This window comes from Eschrichtius robustus, chromosome 7, assembly GCF_028021215.1.
Source record: "Eschrichtius robustus isolate mEscRob2 chromosome 7, mEscRob2.pri, whole genome shotgun sequence".
Classification (NCBI taxonomy): Eukaryota; Metazoa; Chordata; class Mammalia; order Artiodactyla; family Eschrichtiidae; genus Eschrichtius; species Eschrichtius robustus.
This window is the reverse complement of record NC_090830.1, coordinates 106,323,762-106,341,711: the sequence shown is the minus strand read 5'-3', so window position 1 is coordinate 106,341,711 and position 17,950 is coordinate 106,323,762. Positions and strand designations below refer to the sequence as shown.

General features: G+C 44.2%; 1 protein-coding gene and 1 non-coding gene across 6 annotated transcripts in view; one reads left to right on the top strand and one right to left on the bottom strand.

Moving 5' to 3' along the window:
* Nucleotides 1–17,950, bottom strand: part of TBC1D12 (TBC1 domain family member 12) — a 118,411-nt gene that overhangs the window by 79,617 nt on the left and 20,844 nt on the right. The window contains exon 1 of one of the 5 annotated variants that reach the window (XM_068548235.1): nt 6,866–7,951. The exons of 2 other annotated variants lie outside the window; for them this stretch is intronic. In XM_068548235.1, coding sequence (XP_068404336.1) covers nt 6,866–7,803 — 938 coding nt within the window. In that variant the 5' untranslated portion in view covers nt 7,804–7,951. Of the gene's footprint in view, nt 1–6,865; nt 7,952–17,950 lie in introns of those variants that run through there. 2 more of the 5 variants (XM_068548240.1, XM_068548239.1) reach the window with 2 other exon arrangements.
* LOC137767906 (U6 spliceosomal RNA) lies at nt 16,541–16,647 on the top strand. The gene has a single exon (XR_011074597.1). It is a non-coding gene; the product is annotated as a U6 spliceosomal RNA (small nuclear RNA).

The window sequence follows — 17,950 nt, the reverse complement described above, 5'->3', positions numbered from 1 at the left end:
AATTCACAGAAATCAATGTATTAGCTCCAAACCCTGGCAATCATATCTATGTCTAGTTCTGATTTTTTTAAATTAATTAACTATCTGACTCTGGGCAAATGAGTATAAAATAAAAAAATAAACCTTACCCTTTAGGTCACAGGAATATTTCAAAAATCAAAAAAAACTTATAGGGCTTCCCTGGTGGCACAGTGGTTAAGAATCTGCCTGCCAATGCAGGGTACACGGGTTTGAGCCCTGGTCCGGAAAGATCCCACATGCCGTGGAGCAACTAAGCCGGTGCGCCACAACTACTGAGCCTGCGCTCTAGAGCTCGTGAGCCACAACTACTGAGCCCACGTGCCACAACTACTGAAGCCCACGTGCCTAGAGCCTGTGCTCCACAACAAGAGAAGCCACCGCAATGAGAAGCCCGCGCACCGCAAGGAAGAGTAGCCCCCGCTCACAGCAACTAGAGAAAGCCCGCGCGCAGCAACAAAGACGCAACGCAACCAAAAAGAAAGAAATAAAATTTTAAAAAACCAAAAAAACAAAAAAACTTATATAACAAATAGTTACTGGTTGTTAAATCTAGTAAATGTTGCTCCAAATAGTCTGAACTGAAAAGCTTTAAAAACCATCGCTCTAGATCACCTGAAGAACAACTCATTACCATGTCTAACTCATTTCCAATACTAAATTAATACCACCTTACTAGGTGATGGCTAGCAAATAAAAGTTGTGACAAATGTACCACAGTTATGTGATGCTGCCAACAGGGGAACTGGGTGAGGGGTATGCCAGAACTCTCTGTAGTACTTTTGCAACTTTTCTGTAAATATAAAACTATTCTTAAACAAAAAGTATTTTAAAAAATAAAAAGTAAACCTCTATGCCCATTTTGAACAGTTCAGAAAATTTCTACCGAACAAGTTAACTCCAAGTTAATATTAGAACAATAGCCTGCTTTGCTTATTGGGGCTTAGTGTTAAAATGTTAATTTAGCTTAGCACTTCGAAATAATATGTTTGGGGACTTCCCTGGTGGCGCAGAGGTTAAGAATCCGCCTGCCAACACAGGGGACACCGGTTCGAGCCCTGGTCTGGGAAGATCTTACATGCTGCAGAGCAGCTAAGCCCGTGCGCCACAACTAGTGAGCCTGCACTCTAGAGCCCACGAGCCACAACTACTGAAGCCCGCGTGCCTGGAGCCCGTGCTCCGCAACAAGAAGCCACCGCAATGAGAAGCCCGCGCACCGCAACAAAGAGTAGCCCCCGCTCACCGCAACTAGAGAAAGCCTGCATGCAGCAATGAAGACCCAACGCAGCCAAAAATAAATAAATAAATAAATTAAAAACAAAAACAAAAAACAAAATAATATGTTTGGGCGATTAAAACTAACTTAGTCCCCAAAAATTGGAGTTTCCCAGTACTTTCTAGCTAATTTATATTCAGATGATCACATCTCTAACCATGAAGTCCTTGAACCAATGCTGGATTGCCAATTGTTTAGTACAGATATCTAGGGTCTTGCGGTTGGTTGGTTTCTTTAAGAAAATACTGGATCTGAGAGGGGAAAAAGGGTCAGAAACAGGGGAAAGATACAAAAGACTCTTCAGCCATTAGCTCCTCAATCTAATATTATAATGGGTAGCTTCACAACACTAAAATCCTAACGGACCCTTATTTTTATTCTAGAGCAACTGATTACACATTCTTTCCAGCTTTTCTAAAATTTTAAACACTGTAATTATATTAATATACAGTTATTAATATATAAGTAATGTCCAAGAGAGTTTCATTAATGAGACAAATACTTTAGCCTTTATATTTACAATCTCTTGTAGTAACAAAAATTCAATGTTTACAGCAAGATATTTCTTCATTCTCCTTATAATCATACCACACCTGTTTTAAAGAACTGCTTGTTTTGGGGAGCTATAAAAATCTCTTAAAACTTATCAGAAGTTGGATATTTTGCCTTTTCTTTATTGAGATGTTAAAGAAGGGAGTTTTTGAGAAACTGGTCTTAAAACTGTAGTTAAACAAATAAAGGAGCCCTATCTGTCGGAGGTCAATGATGGCTCAGGTGAATAATGATTTCATCAACTAGTGTTCACCAACTAAATTCTGAGTAGGAGAGAAAATTTCGTTGTTTCTGAGAAGCTTAAGAAAAATTATAACTTAGAAAGTTTTTATTCTCAATATCATCACAAAAAGTATATTCTCAACAATTTTCTTATTGGGGAGATTGGAGACTGCCTATATATGAAAAGAAATCACTAAATGAGCCTTTCTAGTCTTCCCTGCTGAGCTACTCATAATAAAAAGAGCTCCGTGAAAATAATTTTGTGCAACAATGTTTAGAAAGTTTCAGAGTCGATAATTACTGGGAAAGCTACATGAATCTCTATGTTCCAGAATCTATAAAATCAATCTATAAAGGTCTATATAGATTCTACAATCTATAAAGTCTATCTTTTCAGATAAAAGAAAAAAAACCTTCAGTATTTTTTCCCCTACCTTAGCTATGCCCTTTTAAGCCACTGAATTCTTATGATTCATCTTGAAAATTTTGTAAGAAACTATCAACACTACCAGGAGACACAGATAGATACTTGCGTGTTTCTAAACAACAGTAACTCTGCCAGTGCAATCCAAACAAGCCTCAAAAGTATTAAACAGCTTTTTAAAAATGTTTATTTTATATTAGAATATAGTTGATTAACAATGTTGTGTTAGTTTCAGGTACAGCAAAGTGATTTAGTTATACACATACATGTATCTACCCTTTTTCAAATTCTTTTCCCATTTAGGTTACTACAGAATATTGAGCAGATTTCCCTATGCTATACAGTAGGTCCTTGTTGGTTATCTATTTTAAATATAGCAGAGTGTACTTGTCAATCCCAAACCCCCAATCTATCTATTTAAAAGGTTTTTAAAAATACACCTATTAAGAGTGTATCAACTTAAAGAATAAACCACTCTAGTCTGAAAACAATTAAGACATGAATTTGCTTAATGGACACATAAAAATGGTTTAAAGCTACTTCACTTTCAAAACAGAGTAATAAACAGATCCTTGGGCTTCCCTGGTGGCGCAGTGGTTGAGAATCTGCCTGCCAATGCAGGGGACACGGGTTCGAGCCCTGGTCTGGGAAGGTCCCACATGCCACGGAGCAACTGGGCCCGTGAGCCACAACTACTGAGCCTGCGCGTCTGGAGCCTGTGCTCCGCAACAAGAGAGGCCACGATAATGAGAGCCCCGCGCACTGCGATGAAGAGTGGCCCCCGCTCGCCGCAACTAGAGAAAGTCCTCGCACAGAAACAAAGACCCAACACAGCTAAAAATAAATAAATAAATAAATAATTAAAAAAACAGATCTTTAAGAAACAAAGGCTAGCCTGAAAACACAAGAGATTTGCTTCTTAGCTTTCATCTTCTTCTCACTGCTAAGTTGGTGACAGTGGCAGTAGTGGTACTCACCTAGCATTTCAAAACTTTTATAGACAGGAAAGGGCCAAGGATCTAAAGGAATGTTACTTCTAGGGCTCCCGTAATCAAGTCACCATAAACACAGAGAGATGCCCGTGTGAAGCTAGGGCAAGCCCCCAACAGGGACTGAAATAGAACTCACCTCATCTAGAAGGGAGGGCAAGCAGGAGATGATGAGAGCTGTCCCATCCTGGACCAAATTCCTTTTTCTCCTACATGATTTCTACCCTACTCAATGAAGCTCCTGTCAATGATGTGTCTTGATTGAACATATTTTTGTAGTAATAGATATACTGCTATAAAATGGTCCCCTCTCTTTACTTGTAAAAGGTTAAAACAAACATGAAACTATTCTTTCAAACTATTTCTGTTATAGATTTTTTGCCCAGTTAAGAGAAAGAGAGGAAGTGGAAAGGAGAAGGGAATGATGGAGATAATCAGGCGGGAAAGAAAAGAGTCACAGGTGAACAGAAGTTATAATCAAATTCCTGGACTGAAAATCAGAAATCCTGATTTCTAATCCCAGCTCTGCTACTAGCTAACTAAACTACTCTCTTTAGACAGTGAGATTCCTCACCAAAAAATGAAGTGAGGGAAGGGGCTGCACCAAGAACAGGAATACATCCTAGAACAAGATATCCCCAAAGGAAGGCCTCATCTGGGTTTCAGAATTGAGAATGACAACTGTGCACAGGAAGAAAAAACACTCTTAGGTTGTAGGAACAAGGGAAATTTCTGATTATTCTCTTCGGGGATGGACGATTTGTTCAAAATTACACTACCTAGAGAAGAGTAAAAACGGAGAGTCCATGCAAATTGTCACTTCAACACAATCTGAATGGGATTCTTCATACTAGCACTAGGTACTGTAGATTCAGAAATGAACATCACAGTCTCTGCCTTTAAGGTGTTCAGAATCCAGTTAAGGGTTTGACTAAATGTTAAGAGAAAAATTATGCCTCTGTCTGATTGTAATCTTTCCCAAGAATGTTAAATGAAGGAAGCAATGATGCTTAGAATCTTGACATTCAGATCTCAAAAATGAAGCTTACATAAATTAACTTCAGGGGACCTAAGTTTACTGATTTCCTACCCAGTGCTCTGCTACACGTGAAAAGCATATCATATGAATGTCAACTACCATGCTAATTAAAGTCCTATCAGTCTACAGGTTAAAGAAATTTTCTAAATTATATAAAAATTCCTGCCTACTGTCAATGTGAAAGCCTCTTATAACAGATTTGCCCTGTTATTGTTTGAATATTGTAATACATATATAATGTATCTGTCTTCAAACTTAATCCCCACTAGCCTGCACTCCACCTCCAAGTCAGGGACCATTGCACAAACCATCTCTATTCCCAATGGGTGGCACGGAGCAAGTACTCTGGGTATACTGGTTGAATTAGTGCTCTCCACAGCCCCTTTCAGGTGCAAAACTGCCTGAAAGGGCTTCCCTGGTGGCACAGTGGCTAAGAACCCGCCTGCCATTGCAGGGGACACGGGTTCGAGCCCTGGTCTGGGAAGATCCCACATGCCGCAGAGCAACTAAGTCCGTGAGCCACAACTACTGAGCTCGCGTGCCACAACTACTGAAGCCTGTGCGCCTAGAGCCCGTGCTCCACAGCAAGAGAAGCCACCGCAATGAGAAGCCCACGCACCTCAACCAAGAGTAGCCCCCGCTCACGGCAACTAGAGAAAGTCCCCGCTTAGCAACAAAGACCCAACGCAGCCAAAAATAAATAAATAAATTAATTAATTAAAAGCACTTAAGGTGTGTTAAGTTTTTTAACTTGTGACCTTGTGGAACTTTTGGGTGTTTATTGGTCAAGTTTTGATGTCAGCTGTCAGGCAGTTTTATTTATTTATTTATTATTTTTGGCTGCGGTGGGTCTTCATTATGGCGTGCAGGCTTCTCATTGTGGTGGCTTCTCTTGTTGCAGAACACGGGCTCTAAGCACGCGGCCTTCAGTAGTTGTGGCACGCAGGCTCAGTAGTTGTGGCTGGCGGGCTCTAGAGCGCAGACTGGGTAGTTGTGGCGCATCGGCTTCGCTGCTTCGCAGCATGTGGGATCTCCCCCCCGCCAGGGCTCGAACCCGTGTCCCCTACATTGGCAGGCGGATTCCTAACCACTGCACCACCAGGGAAGCCCCCTTAAGTGCATTTAAAATATTGCCACTACAAGCTTTAAGAATATCTTTGCAATTGTAGGCACAAATACAGATCTCACTACTATATATGTTGTCCTATGAGTAACACATAATTAGGATTTCCCAATCTTGATTTAAACAACTTCATAATTTACTTGTAAATTTACGCAAGCAGGAAAAATAAAAGTTAATAAAGTAGAAAAAGGAGTAAGAAATATTAATCAAAAAACTGTGCCTGTGAGTCTACAAATATGCACACTAACTGTATAATCCTCTAAAATTTGAGTCGCATTCCTTATTTCTTTTACTTCTGGTTTTTGTCAAGATCCCTGAAAAGGGAACAAAAACACAAGAGAAAGGAGAAAGAACTCTGAAAGGGAGAGTTTTACAAGTTGGGAATACTTTCCTGTTTTCCTAGAGACTTAAAAAAAAATAAGCGTGTTAAAACCTGACCCAAAAATTGCTTTTTCATTAATGTACATTAAGATGAGTATTTTCTAACGACATATTTATCCCTATCAAAGTCCCACTCTGAAACCTTTAGTGTCCAGCACCGTAATTTAATTTCAAGAATAGCAGGTCAAATCACATATACAACACCATAAAAAATTAAAAAGATGCTGAAAAAAAGTAGAGGCCTATCTGGTAAAAGTAAAGAGGGATTTTCTACATAAAGCGCCATAGTAATTTGGCTTTAAAGGCCGCGATCAAATTCTAAACACCAAACTGGCGGCATTTTAATAAAGGCCACTGAAACAAGCTGTTAAAGGCTATGAAACACAACCACCTCTACTTTTAAGAATTCCCAAACTACTTGAATGGGTTTAGACTCCACGCAAATAGCTCTGCAAAATGACTTCCCTTTCTCTTTCACAACCGCACCTGTACACACACACCGCACCGCACCGCCACCCGCCCCTAATCCTTTGTAGTACATGGGGACGAGGAAGGTGGTCTGTTTTTCTGGAAGAGGGAAAACTGTAGGTAAGGCACTAGCACGCCGGCCTGAAAACACAGAAACCAGGTGTGAATGGCAGGTAGAGCGTCCAGCGGACAGGGAAACAGAAAGATTGGCTCCCCGCGCTCACAACTTCTCCGATACACAATGCAGACCTAGTTCCTCTTCCCCCGGTGAAAAATCAAAGCTCAATCCGGACGCCAGCGAGAGCCTCCACGCCGCTCTACGCCAGTTCCCGGCCCGAGCCCTCCCCGAACCCCGGCGCAGTCTGCGCTGTACCTGGCGAAGAAGTCGGCGAAGCCGCCGCTCCGTCGAGCCCAAGCCGAGGTCCCCGCGGGGCCCTGCTCCGCGGCAGGCGAGAGCACCGGCGACCCCGACGGCGGCAGGTGGTCGCGGGCGCTCTGGAGGCGGCTCACCTCGAATGTGTTCCGAGAGTTCAAGTGAACGTCGGATAAAACGAGGCGCGACTCGGCGCCGGCGCCTCCGCTAGTCCTCTCGGCCGAGGTGACCGGCGACGCGCCCTCCTCGGGACCCCCGGGGCCGGCTCCCGGCTGCTCCAAGTCCTCGCTGCCACTGCCGCTGCTGGCCAGGCTGCCCCCCGAGCCGCTGCCCGCGTCCTCGGGCCTCTCGGCGTCCGCCGCCGCCAGGCAGCAGCTTCGCAGCGGGTCCTCGAGCGGCGCGGCCCAGTCGGACGGGCTGCCCGCGCCGTCCGCGCCCTCGTCGCCAGGCCCCTCCGGGCGGAGGCGGCGGTGGCGCGGCTCCCGGCCGCCGGCGCGGGCCAGGTCGCGATAGTCCGGGCCCGGCAGAAAGCCCGAGTCCCCGTTCGTCATGCCTCCGTGCCGCGCCGCGCGGGCATCCGCCGCCTCCACACCGCGGTGCTTGGAGACCGCGTCCGGCGAGCAGGCGTCCGAGTGCGGGGCTGCCGAGCGCGGCAGAACGCGGGGCTGGCCGGCGGGGAGCGGACAGTAGCACAGCCCGGGCTCCAGCTGCCCCCCGGTCGCCGCGAGATAACGCCTAAGGAGCTGCTGAGGCGGCGGCGTCTCCTCCTCTTCTTCCTCCTCCTCCTCCTCCGGAGTCTCCACAGCGCCGGCGCCTCCGCCAAAGCCGCCCGTGGCCCGAATCATCTTCCCGTCCAGGCCTGCGGGCTCAGGCACCGGCACAGGGAGCAACTTCGGGTTTCTTCCCGAGCAGGCTCCGGCATCCTCCGGACCCACCATCTGGGGCCGGGTGAGCGCCACCCGAGAAGGCGGCGGAAGCTCCCCGGCACGGGCTCGGGTCCGGGAAGAGCCCTGAGTGCTGGGGCAGCAGCGGCTGCCGCCGCAGCGTTCCCAGACCCGCCCCTCCCTCCCGGGAATTCGGGCTGTTGCGGGAGGGCGGGCACCCGCCTGGGCTAGCGCACGCGCAAAAGCCAGACCGGTCAAGCCCCGACCTGGCGATTCCATGAACCATAGAGACGGTAGCTAGAGAGACGCGCTCCGTGACACTCCAACTGCCAATCTGGAATCCGGCGTCTGGATGACGGAGGCTGGTTGGCCCACGCGGAAAGTGACGGTCCTTACAGAAGCACGGGTATGGCTCGCTTAGCAAAAATTCACTTGACGTACTTAATTTATGGGAGTAGAATACAGTATGTTAGATGTAAGTCCTTCCAGCTCTAATTGGTCGCTAGTCGACTTTACGCTTTTATATCCACCGCTCCATTGCCACAATTTAGGGTTTCTTGGCCTCAGGTCAAAACTCTTCCTTCTCCACTTCATCTTCCCCAATACTACCAGAGTTATCTTTCTTATCTAGGACCACGTTTCATCACATCGCCCCCTCTTAAAGATTTCCATGACCACTTAAGGAGAAAGAGGAAGTAGAGTCAGGCAGAGAGGGCTATTGAAATAATTCCAGCACCCCACGAAAATGGATTAAAATGGGGTCATAAGCAATGAGTGGAAATGAAGTGTAGAAATCAGATGTGATAACTGATCCGATATAAGGAGTGACTGAAGAGGGAGGAACCAGCCAAATTACTACAAAACTCTTGAGACTGAAACTGATGTGGTTTGAAGAAATAAGGATTTGGATTGGAAATAACTTGATTAATAGGAGAAATATATCTGGTAGATATAAGAAAGAAAGTAATAAGTAATATTTATACTTATAAGTAAGTAATAAGTAAGTAATAAGAAGAAAGTAAGAATATCCAGCATATAGAGTTCTAAATCTTGGGTTAGGGCTTTGGTTTAGAGACGCAGATTGAAGAGTCATCTGCATAATGCAACTAGGTGAGTCATGAGTAGCATCATCTAGGAAGAAAGACTAAAGATGGAGGTGGGGCAGAGACTCAAAGGTGTCGCTATTTCAGGATGGACAAATAAGCTGTATTGCGAGGGATTAAAGAGGCACTAGTTGTGGATAAAATGAACTGGCAAATATAGACAGCTCATTCTAGAAGTATGTCAATGAAAGGACAGCAGTAGGAGAATGGAGAATTAGAGGAAGCAGCACTGTCAAGCGTTTAAAATATATATACACACACAAAAGAGTGAATGTAACCTATATATGAGAACTAAAATGTGTAAATAAAATGGTCATCCATGTACCTAGCACCCAGTTTAAGAAACGTCAAGTGTCTTTTATAATGAGCATTTTTCAAGGCCCTAAGTAAAGACTAAGTGGCAAGGGCATGGTTAGCAATACATTTAGTATGAAGATCTTTCAGAAGAAATGACCTCCACGACACAGCTGGAAAAGCTAATATAGGAAAAGAGAAAATATTTGCAATTCATATATATGATAAGGGTCTACTATCCAGAATATATAAAGAACTCAACTACAAGAAGACAAACAACCCAATTTAAAAATGAGTAAAGGGGCTTCTCTGGTGGCGCAGTGGTTAAGAATCCACCTGCCAATGCAGGAGACACGGGATCCAGCCCTGGTCCAGGAAGATCCCACATGCCGCGGAGCAACTAAGCCCATGCGCCACAACTACTGAGCCTGCGCTCTAGAGCCCGCAAGCCACAACTACTGAGCCCACATGCCACAACTACTGAAGCCCACGAGCCTAGAGCCCGTGCTCTGCAACAAGAGAAGCCACCTCAATGAGAAGCCCGTGCACCGCAACGAAGAGTAGCCCCCGCTCACCGCAACTAGAGAAAAGCCCGCGCGCAGCAACGGAGACCCAACGCAGCCAAAAATAAATAAAAATGAGTAAAGGACTTGACCAGACATTTCTCTGAAGGAGATATGCTAATAGCTGTTAATAAGCATATGAAATGATGCTCAACATAATTAAGCACCAGGGAAATGCAAATCAAAACCTCAGTGAGATAGCACTCACACCCACTAGGAGAACTATAATCAAAAAAGCAGAAAATAACAGGTGTTGTAGAGGATGTGGAGAAAGTGGAACCCTCACACATTGCTGGTAGAAATGTAAAATGGTATAGCTGCTGTGGAAAATGTTTGGTTGTTCCTCAGTAACACAGAATTACCATATGACCCAGCAATTCTACCCTAGGTATATACTCAAAAGAATTGAAAACAGATGTTCAAACAAAAACTTGTACATGAATGTTCACAGCTGCACTATTCATAAAAACCAAAAGATGGAAGCAACCAAAATGTCCGTCAATAGAGGAGTGGATAAACAGATTGTGATATATACACACAACATACTATTACTCAGCCATAAAAAGGAAGTAAGTACCGGTACATGCTACAAAGTGGATGAATCTCAAAAACATTATGCTAGGGCTTCCCTGGTGGCGCAGTGGTTGAGAATCTGCCTGCCAATGCAGGGGACACGGGTTCGAACCCTGGTCTGGGAAGATCCCACATGCCGTGGAGTAACTGGGCCCGTGAGCCACAATTACTGAGCCTGCGCGTCTGGAGCCTGTGCTCCGCAACAAGAGAGGCCGCGATAGTGAGAGGCCCGCGCACCGCGATGAAGAGTGGCCCCCACTTGCCGCAACTAGAGAAAGCCCTCGCACAGAAACGAAGACCCAACACAGCCATAAATAAATAAAATTAAAAAAAAAAAACATTATGCTAAGTAAAAGAAGCCTGACACAAAAGGTCACATATTATATAATTCCATTTATATGAACTGTCCAGAATAGGTAAATCCATAGAGAAAGAAAGCAGATTGGAGATTGTCAGTGGCTGGGGAAAGGGGAAAAATAGGGCAGGAATGCCTCATGGATATGGGGTTTTCTTTTGTGTGATGAACATGTTTTAGAACAAGATACAGGTGGCGGTTGCATGACATTGCGAATGTACTAAATGCCATTGAATTGCACTTTTTTTTTTTAGTTTATTTTTGGCTGCGTTGGGTCTTCATTGCTGCTCATGGGCGTTCTCTAGTTGCTGCGAGCGGGGACTACTCTTCGATGTGGTTCGCGGGCTTTTCATTGCGATGGCTTCTATTGTTGCAGAGCACAGGCTCTAGGCGCGCGGGCTTCAGTAGTTGCAGCGCGCGGGCTTCAGTATTTGCAGCACGCAGGCTCGGTAGTCGTGGCCCGCGGGCTCTAGAGCGCAGGCTCAGTAGTTGTGGTGCACGGGCTTAGTTGCTCAGCGGCATGTGGGATCTTCCCGGACCAGGGCTCGAACCCGTGTCCCCTGCATTGGCAGGCGGATTCTTAACCACTGTGCCACCAGGGAAGTCCCAAATTGCACGTTTTTTTGTTGTTGTTGTTTATTTAAGACCCATTTATTCTCTAGTTCTGCCCACATGGAGACACCCTCCTTGAAAAGGCGTTAAATCCTTCCGTTCACTGCAATGCCTTGTGCTGAAAACACGTGTTCCAAGGTTTCAACTATGAGATCCACATTCTTAAAGCACTGATTCTTAAACCTCATCTAGATTTTTCCCCTTGGATGGTGGGAGATGACCCAAACACAGCGAAGAACAGCTCAGGACTGTGGGCTCTGCTTGCCCAGAAGACTTTGCAGCTCCCCTGACCACCCAGCTGGAGCCAGGATTAGGACCCTGAGACGAGGGGCACCTGCTGTGCTGCTGCCACCGCCACCGGCCCCCAACTCCTGTCCTCTTCACTAGGCTGGCTGTCACCTCTAGTTTCCCTGGACTTTGGGGATTCCAGACGGTCTCTTCTCACACTTCTGTGTCACGCCTGCTGCCTCAGCACTGCTGATCCACACCAAGGGGCAAAAGCACACAGAACTGCTTTCAACACACCAATGTTCCCCACAAAAGTTATTTGATAAGCCCGCAGGTTCTTTTTCAGCAGAGGAGATTCCCAAGGCCATGACTTCCCCCGGCTCCCCAGTGCCCTTGCCGGCAGACTGGACGTCCATCGCCACCGTGCTGAGTCGCGCACACCCCCCTGGCTCCACTCCGGCGCACTCTCCTGGAGAACTGAGGACTGTGCCCTGGGCTCATCAGCAGGATCTGTCCTGAAGCCAGTCCTAGAGTGACAAGAGCCACACCTGCAGGTCTGTTCCACTGACCAGCCGCACAGGACCGAGCTGGGCCCATGGACCTCGGTCTGGATTGTGTTGGCTGGTCATTCTTGCCTAGGTTCACAGGCCAACCGCCAGTGTCCTTCCTTTCCTGCTCATCACTGCACCAGTGGCTCACTCCTACCTGCTGCTGTCACACGCCTGGCAACCTCGTGTTCCGGGGCCAGCCAAGAAAGAACTGAGACCCCAGCAGGCCCCTGGTTCCCAGCAGGCAAACTCCCCATTAAACTACTGCTGCCTAGCCGTGTTCTCGAGGCTTCAGAGCTGGAAAGTGCAGAGAGCATAGCAAGCTGCGGCGCTCCCAGCCCCGGACCCGCGATGCTCCGCGGAGGCGCCGGAACCTCGCCGCACCCCGCCCGCCGCAACACAAGCGACCTCTGCGCCCGCCTCTCCCGCGGACCCGGGTGCGCCTCCGGGCTCCGCGACCCAGGACGGAAGCGCAGGGCGCGGGGCTCGGCCGGCGGCGGGCGCTGGGGCGGGCGCTGGGGCGGGCGGGGACCCGGGCTCTGGCCCCAAGGCCGCGCGGACCCGCCAGCCCCACCTCTGTCCCCGCCGCCTGGAAAAAGCTAAAATTGCACGTTTTTAAATGGCTTTATTTTGTGTGAATTTGACCCCAATAAAAAAATTTAAGTTAATGTAGGCGATACCTAGACATAAGTATAGTTGTACAATGGTAAAGATGAGGGTAGCTAAGAGAATCTAATCTCAATCGTTTGTCTTTTCAACCTTTTTCCTCTATGCCTAGAGAATTTATCCTTGCAATTTTCTTCCTGCTGTCAAAACTTCCCTAACTTGTTAACTTATTTTTTTCAAGCAACCACTCTATTTCTTCCTCTATGAAATCATACTCTTTTTAAAATACAGTTTCTTCTAATTGTTTATTTTGTTCAACTCCTTTCTCTCCCACGGTCAATAGAAGCAGATTTTATGAACCATAATAGTCCATACAACCCTTCTATTTTATCAGTGCAGACTTCAAAATTGACACATATTTATATTTTGTAACTTTGTCTACAGTAATACGTATTGCATAATAAACAATGTTAGTGGTTCTTCTTAGTGATTAGTGGTTATATGTCCCACTTTCAACAATAAAAGTTTCCGACTTATCTGATAAGTAGTATCATATCCTATCTTACAAAGAAAAAAACAAAAATCTGCTTTCAAGGTGTAGCATATCCTTTCTGTGGTCCTTAAGGGTTTGACATCAAAAACTTTTGTTACCATATTACGTTACTACAACTCAGGCATAAATAATATATCCTGGTACAGTCCTATAAATCAGATGAAATCATTATGATGAGAAGGCATATTCTTAATCTCTGCTGTAAAATATTAATTAATATTAATTAATATTAAAATATGAAAAACTATTGGTATACCTGGATTCTTACATTTCTGAGAAATTTGACTTTCACAGAAATTCTCAAAACACACGTAATTAGGGTTTCCCTGGTGGCAGAGTGGTTAAGAATCTGCCTGCTAATGCAGGGACACGGGTTTGAGCCTGGTCTGGGAAGATCCCACATGCTACGGAGCAACTAAGCCCATGCGCCACAACTACTGAGCCTGCACTCTAGAGCCCATGAGCCACTACTACTGAGCCCACGTGCCACAATTACTGAAGCCCGCGCACCTAGAGCCCGTGCTCTGCAACAAGAGAAGCCACTGCAATGAGAAGCCTGCGCACTGCAACGAAGAGTAGCCCCCACTTGCCGCAGCTAGAGAAAAGCTCGTGCGCAGCAACGAAGACCCAACGCAGCCAAACATAAAATAAATAAAAAATTTTTAAAAAAGAATTTCCTTCCTTTAAAAAAAACCCCACATATTTAGTCATATTCTATGTGTATGACCCAATTCTCGTTATTGAAGAGTGAAGAATGGTACCACTATCCCATATTATTATTTTGCTACAGTTGTACTCAAGGAGAGTACAAAGGCCTCCAAAAAAGACCTCAAAGCTCCTTTCTTTAATCATCATTTTTTTTCTTGTTACACTGGATTTCCAAATAGCATTCAAAAGCTTAACCTTCTATCATGTTAAATCACCATCATCAACACCCACATACACTTTTTCTCACTTAGCTGCACATTAGCAGCAACATTTAGGGAGGTTTTTTTTTAAAATGCTGATGTCTGGGCCACACCCAAGACAAATTCAGTCAATATCTCTGGAGGAGGAGCCCTTACACTGGTATTAAAAGCCACTCAAGTCATTCTAATTTATAGCCAAGGTTGGAAAATGCTGCCTTATAGCTACAACCTATCTCTCTCCTTCCCTGAACAAGCAAGCTTCTTTAAAAAGATGTTTACACATTGTGCACCTCCAGATGTGATACCCTGAGAAGGATACAGTGTGGCCGAGGATGTACAACCTCAGTCTAATCACACAAAATCATCAGGTGAACTTGAAATGAGGAAAATTCTATTTTAAAAAATGAAATGGGGGGGGGACTCTATTCTTCAAAAAAAGGCAGTATCATAGAAGACAAAGAAAAGCTGTGGACAGGCTTGAGATTAAATAAAACAATATGACAAGTACATGCAATACCTGCCCCTAAACTGGGTTTTGTATTAGGTAGAGAAAAGGAAAACATTCTATGAAGGACTTTATTAGATCATCTGACACAATTGTCATAAGCACAGTGGATTTTTTTTTCCATAAATTTATTTATTTATTTAATTTATTTTTGGCTGCGTTGGGTCTTTGTTGCTGCCCGCGGGCTTTCTCTAGTTGCAGCGAGCAGGGGCTGCTCTTTGTTGTGGTGCATAGGCTCTAGGCGCACGGGCTCAGTAGTTGTGACTCGCAGGCTCTAGAGCGCAGGCTCAGGCTCAGTAGTTGTGGTGCACGGACTTAGTTGCTCCGGGGCCTGTGGGATCTTCCCGGATCAGGGATTGAACCCGTGCCCCTTGTATTGGCAGAAGGATTCTTAACCACTGCGCCACCAGGGAAGTCGCAGCACAGTGTATTAAGTAAAGGTGTCAATGTAAAAATTGATATTTATAATTAATAATTGCTATATTCTGTTAGAAAATATTTCTGCTCTTAGGAAATGTACACTGGAATATTTGGGATAAAAGGCCATGATATACGTAATTTACCCTCAAATGATTTAGAAAAAAAAATTATGCATGCACACACATACACACAGAACAAGGGATAAGGTAAATGGGATAAAATGTTAACAGTGGGATAAACAACAAGGTCCTATTGCATAGCACAGGGAACTCTATTCAATATCCTGTGATAAACCATAATGGAAAAGAATGTGAAAAAGAATAAATATATGGACAACCAAGTCACTTTGCTTAACACAACATTGTAAACTATACTTAAATAAAATTTTTTCAAATGTTAACAGTAGGCAAATCTGGGAAAGATATATGTGTTCCTTGTACTATTTTAATGTTTATAACTTTTTGTAAGTTTATATCCAAAAAATACCGTTTTAAAGATGTCTCTATTTTCTCACTCGTCACCTCCCACCCCCGCCCCAATTTACTCCATTCTAGCTTCTGTCCACAATTCTTTACCCTCATCAATGACTTCCCTGTCCCTAATTTAAGGGAAAAATGTCAGTCTCCATCTTGCTTGATTTTTCTGTTAATCACTCCCTCCATTTTGAAACATTCTTTCACCTGGCTTTCAACCTTTTAAAAGAAACACTCTTTTCCACAGTTTTCATTATTCTATTGTTGCCATACTTAGTTTTCCTCCTATCTCTTTGGCCACTACTTCTCAGTCTCCTCAAGGGAAGAGAGAATTCTTCCTTTTTAGCTGAAATTTCCTAATGGAATAGTTCTGAACCCTCTTTTCTTCTTATTCAACCCCCTTTACCCTCGGCAATCTCATGATTTAGATGATCATCTATAAACTGAGGACTCTTGAATTTGTTATCTACAGGTCCAACATTATAATCCAAATGCCTTCTTGATACTTACATGGAGATATTTTTAGACATCATAAACATAACATGACTAAAATGAGTCTTTCCTAGTTTTCTTCCAGCATTCTCCATCTTAATACATACCACCACCCTCCACTCAGTTTCTCCAGGTCCTATATGTCAACTGTGTACCCAATATATCTGCTTGGTAGTCTCAAAGTCACCTTGATCCCAATATGTCCAAGTCTAAACTCATAATTGCCTTCTCCAAATCTGCTCCTATTATAATATTCCATATCTCACCAAATGACAGTACTTTAGTTCACACACCTAAAACCCAAGAGTCATCCTTGATACCTCCCTCTTTCTTATCCCCTTATCCAGGTGTAGTGGGTTGAATTGTGTCCCCCCAAAAGATAAATACAAGTCCTAACCGCAAGTACGTGTGAATGTGACTGTATTTAGAAAAGGGTCTTTGTAGATATAATTAAGATAAGGCTCCCAAAATGAGATAATCCTGGATTAGACATACTCCCTCTCCTAACAGAGCTAATAAATAGGTGTGATGGATGTCGTTGTAAAAGAAAAAAGAGGAGTGCTCACTGCGGCAGCACATATACTAAAATTGGAATGATACAGAGCAGATCAGCATGGCCCCTGCGCAAGGATGACATGCAAATTCATGAAGTGTTCCATATTTTGGGGAGGGATAAATTAGGAGTTTGGGTTTAACATATACGAACTACTGTATATAAAATAGATAATCAACAAGGACCTACTGTATAGCACAAGGAACTCTACTTAATATTCTGTAATAAACTACATGGGAAAAGAATCTGAAAAAGAATGAATATATGTATATGTGTAACTGAATCACTTAGCTGTACACCTGAAACTAATACAACATTGTAAATCAACTATACTCCAATATAAAATAAAATTTAAATTTAAAAAAATCAAACAGTGATAATAGTGGGGGAAAAAAAGAAAGAAGAAGAGAAGACATGGAGTGTCTCCATGTGGAGACATGGAGACTGGGAAGAAGGCCATGTGAAGATGGAGGAAGAGATTGGAGTGAGGCATCTATAAGCCAAAGGAACACAAAGGATTGCTGTTGGTGCCATCAATTAGGAGAGAGGCATGAAGTGAATTCTCTTGCAGAGCCTTCAGAAGAAACCAACTCTGCCAACATCTTGATTTCAGACTTCTGGTCTCCAGAATTGTGAGAGAATAAATTTATGTTGTTTTAAACCACCAAATCTGTGGTAATTTGTTATCACAGCCTTAGAAGGCTAATGTACCAACTAGTCACTAAAGTCTGTTTGTTTTACCCTCCTAAATATCTTTTTTTAAATTATATAATACAATGTTATCCACTGTAGTTCACCATGTTTTACATTAGATCTTCTGAAATTAGACAGCTGAGAGACCCTTACAAACTTTCAGCTATAAGATGGATAAGGTCTAAGGATCTAATGTAAATATCCTCTAAATGTACTCACTTCACACTCTGTCTACCCACCCAGACTAAGTTACTATCATCTCTTTCCTGGGTGACAGAATTACCCTCCAACTGGTCTCTCCACATTCACTTGGGGCCACATTCAAACATTTTCCCATGCTGCAGCCAAAGTACATTTTTTTTTAAGATTTATTTTTTTTATGTGGACCATTTTTAAAGTCTTTATTGAATTTGTTACAGTATTGCTTCTGTTTTATGTTTTGGTTTTTTGGCTGTGAGGCATGTGGGTTCTTAGCTCCCCAACCAGGGATCGAACCCGCACCCCCTGCATTGGAAGGCGAAGTGTTAACCACTGGACCGGCAGGGAAGTCCCGCCGGAGTACTTTTTTTTTTTTGATGATGGAGTGGAGGGAACTTTAATTTTTATTTATTTATTTATTTATGGCTGTGTTGGGTCTTCGTTTCTGTGCGAGGGCAAGTGGGGGCCAATCTTCATCGCGGTGCGCGGGCCTCTCACTATCGCGGCCTCTCTTGTTGCGGAGG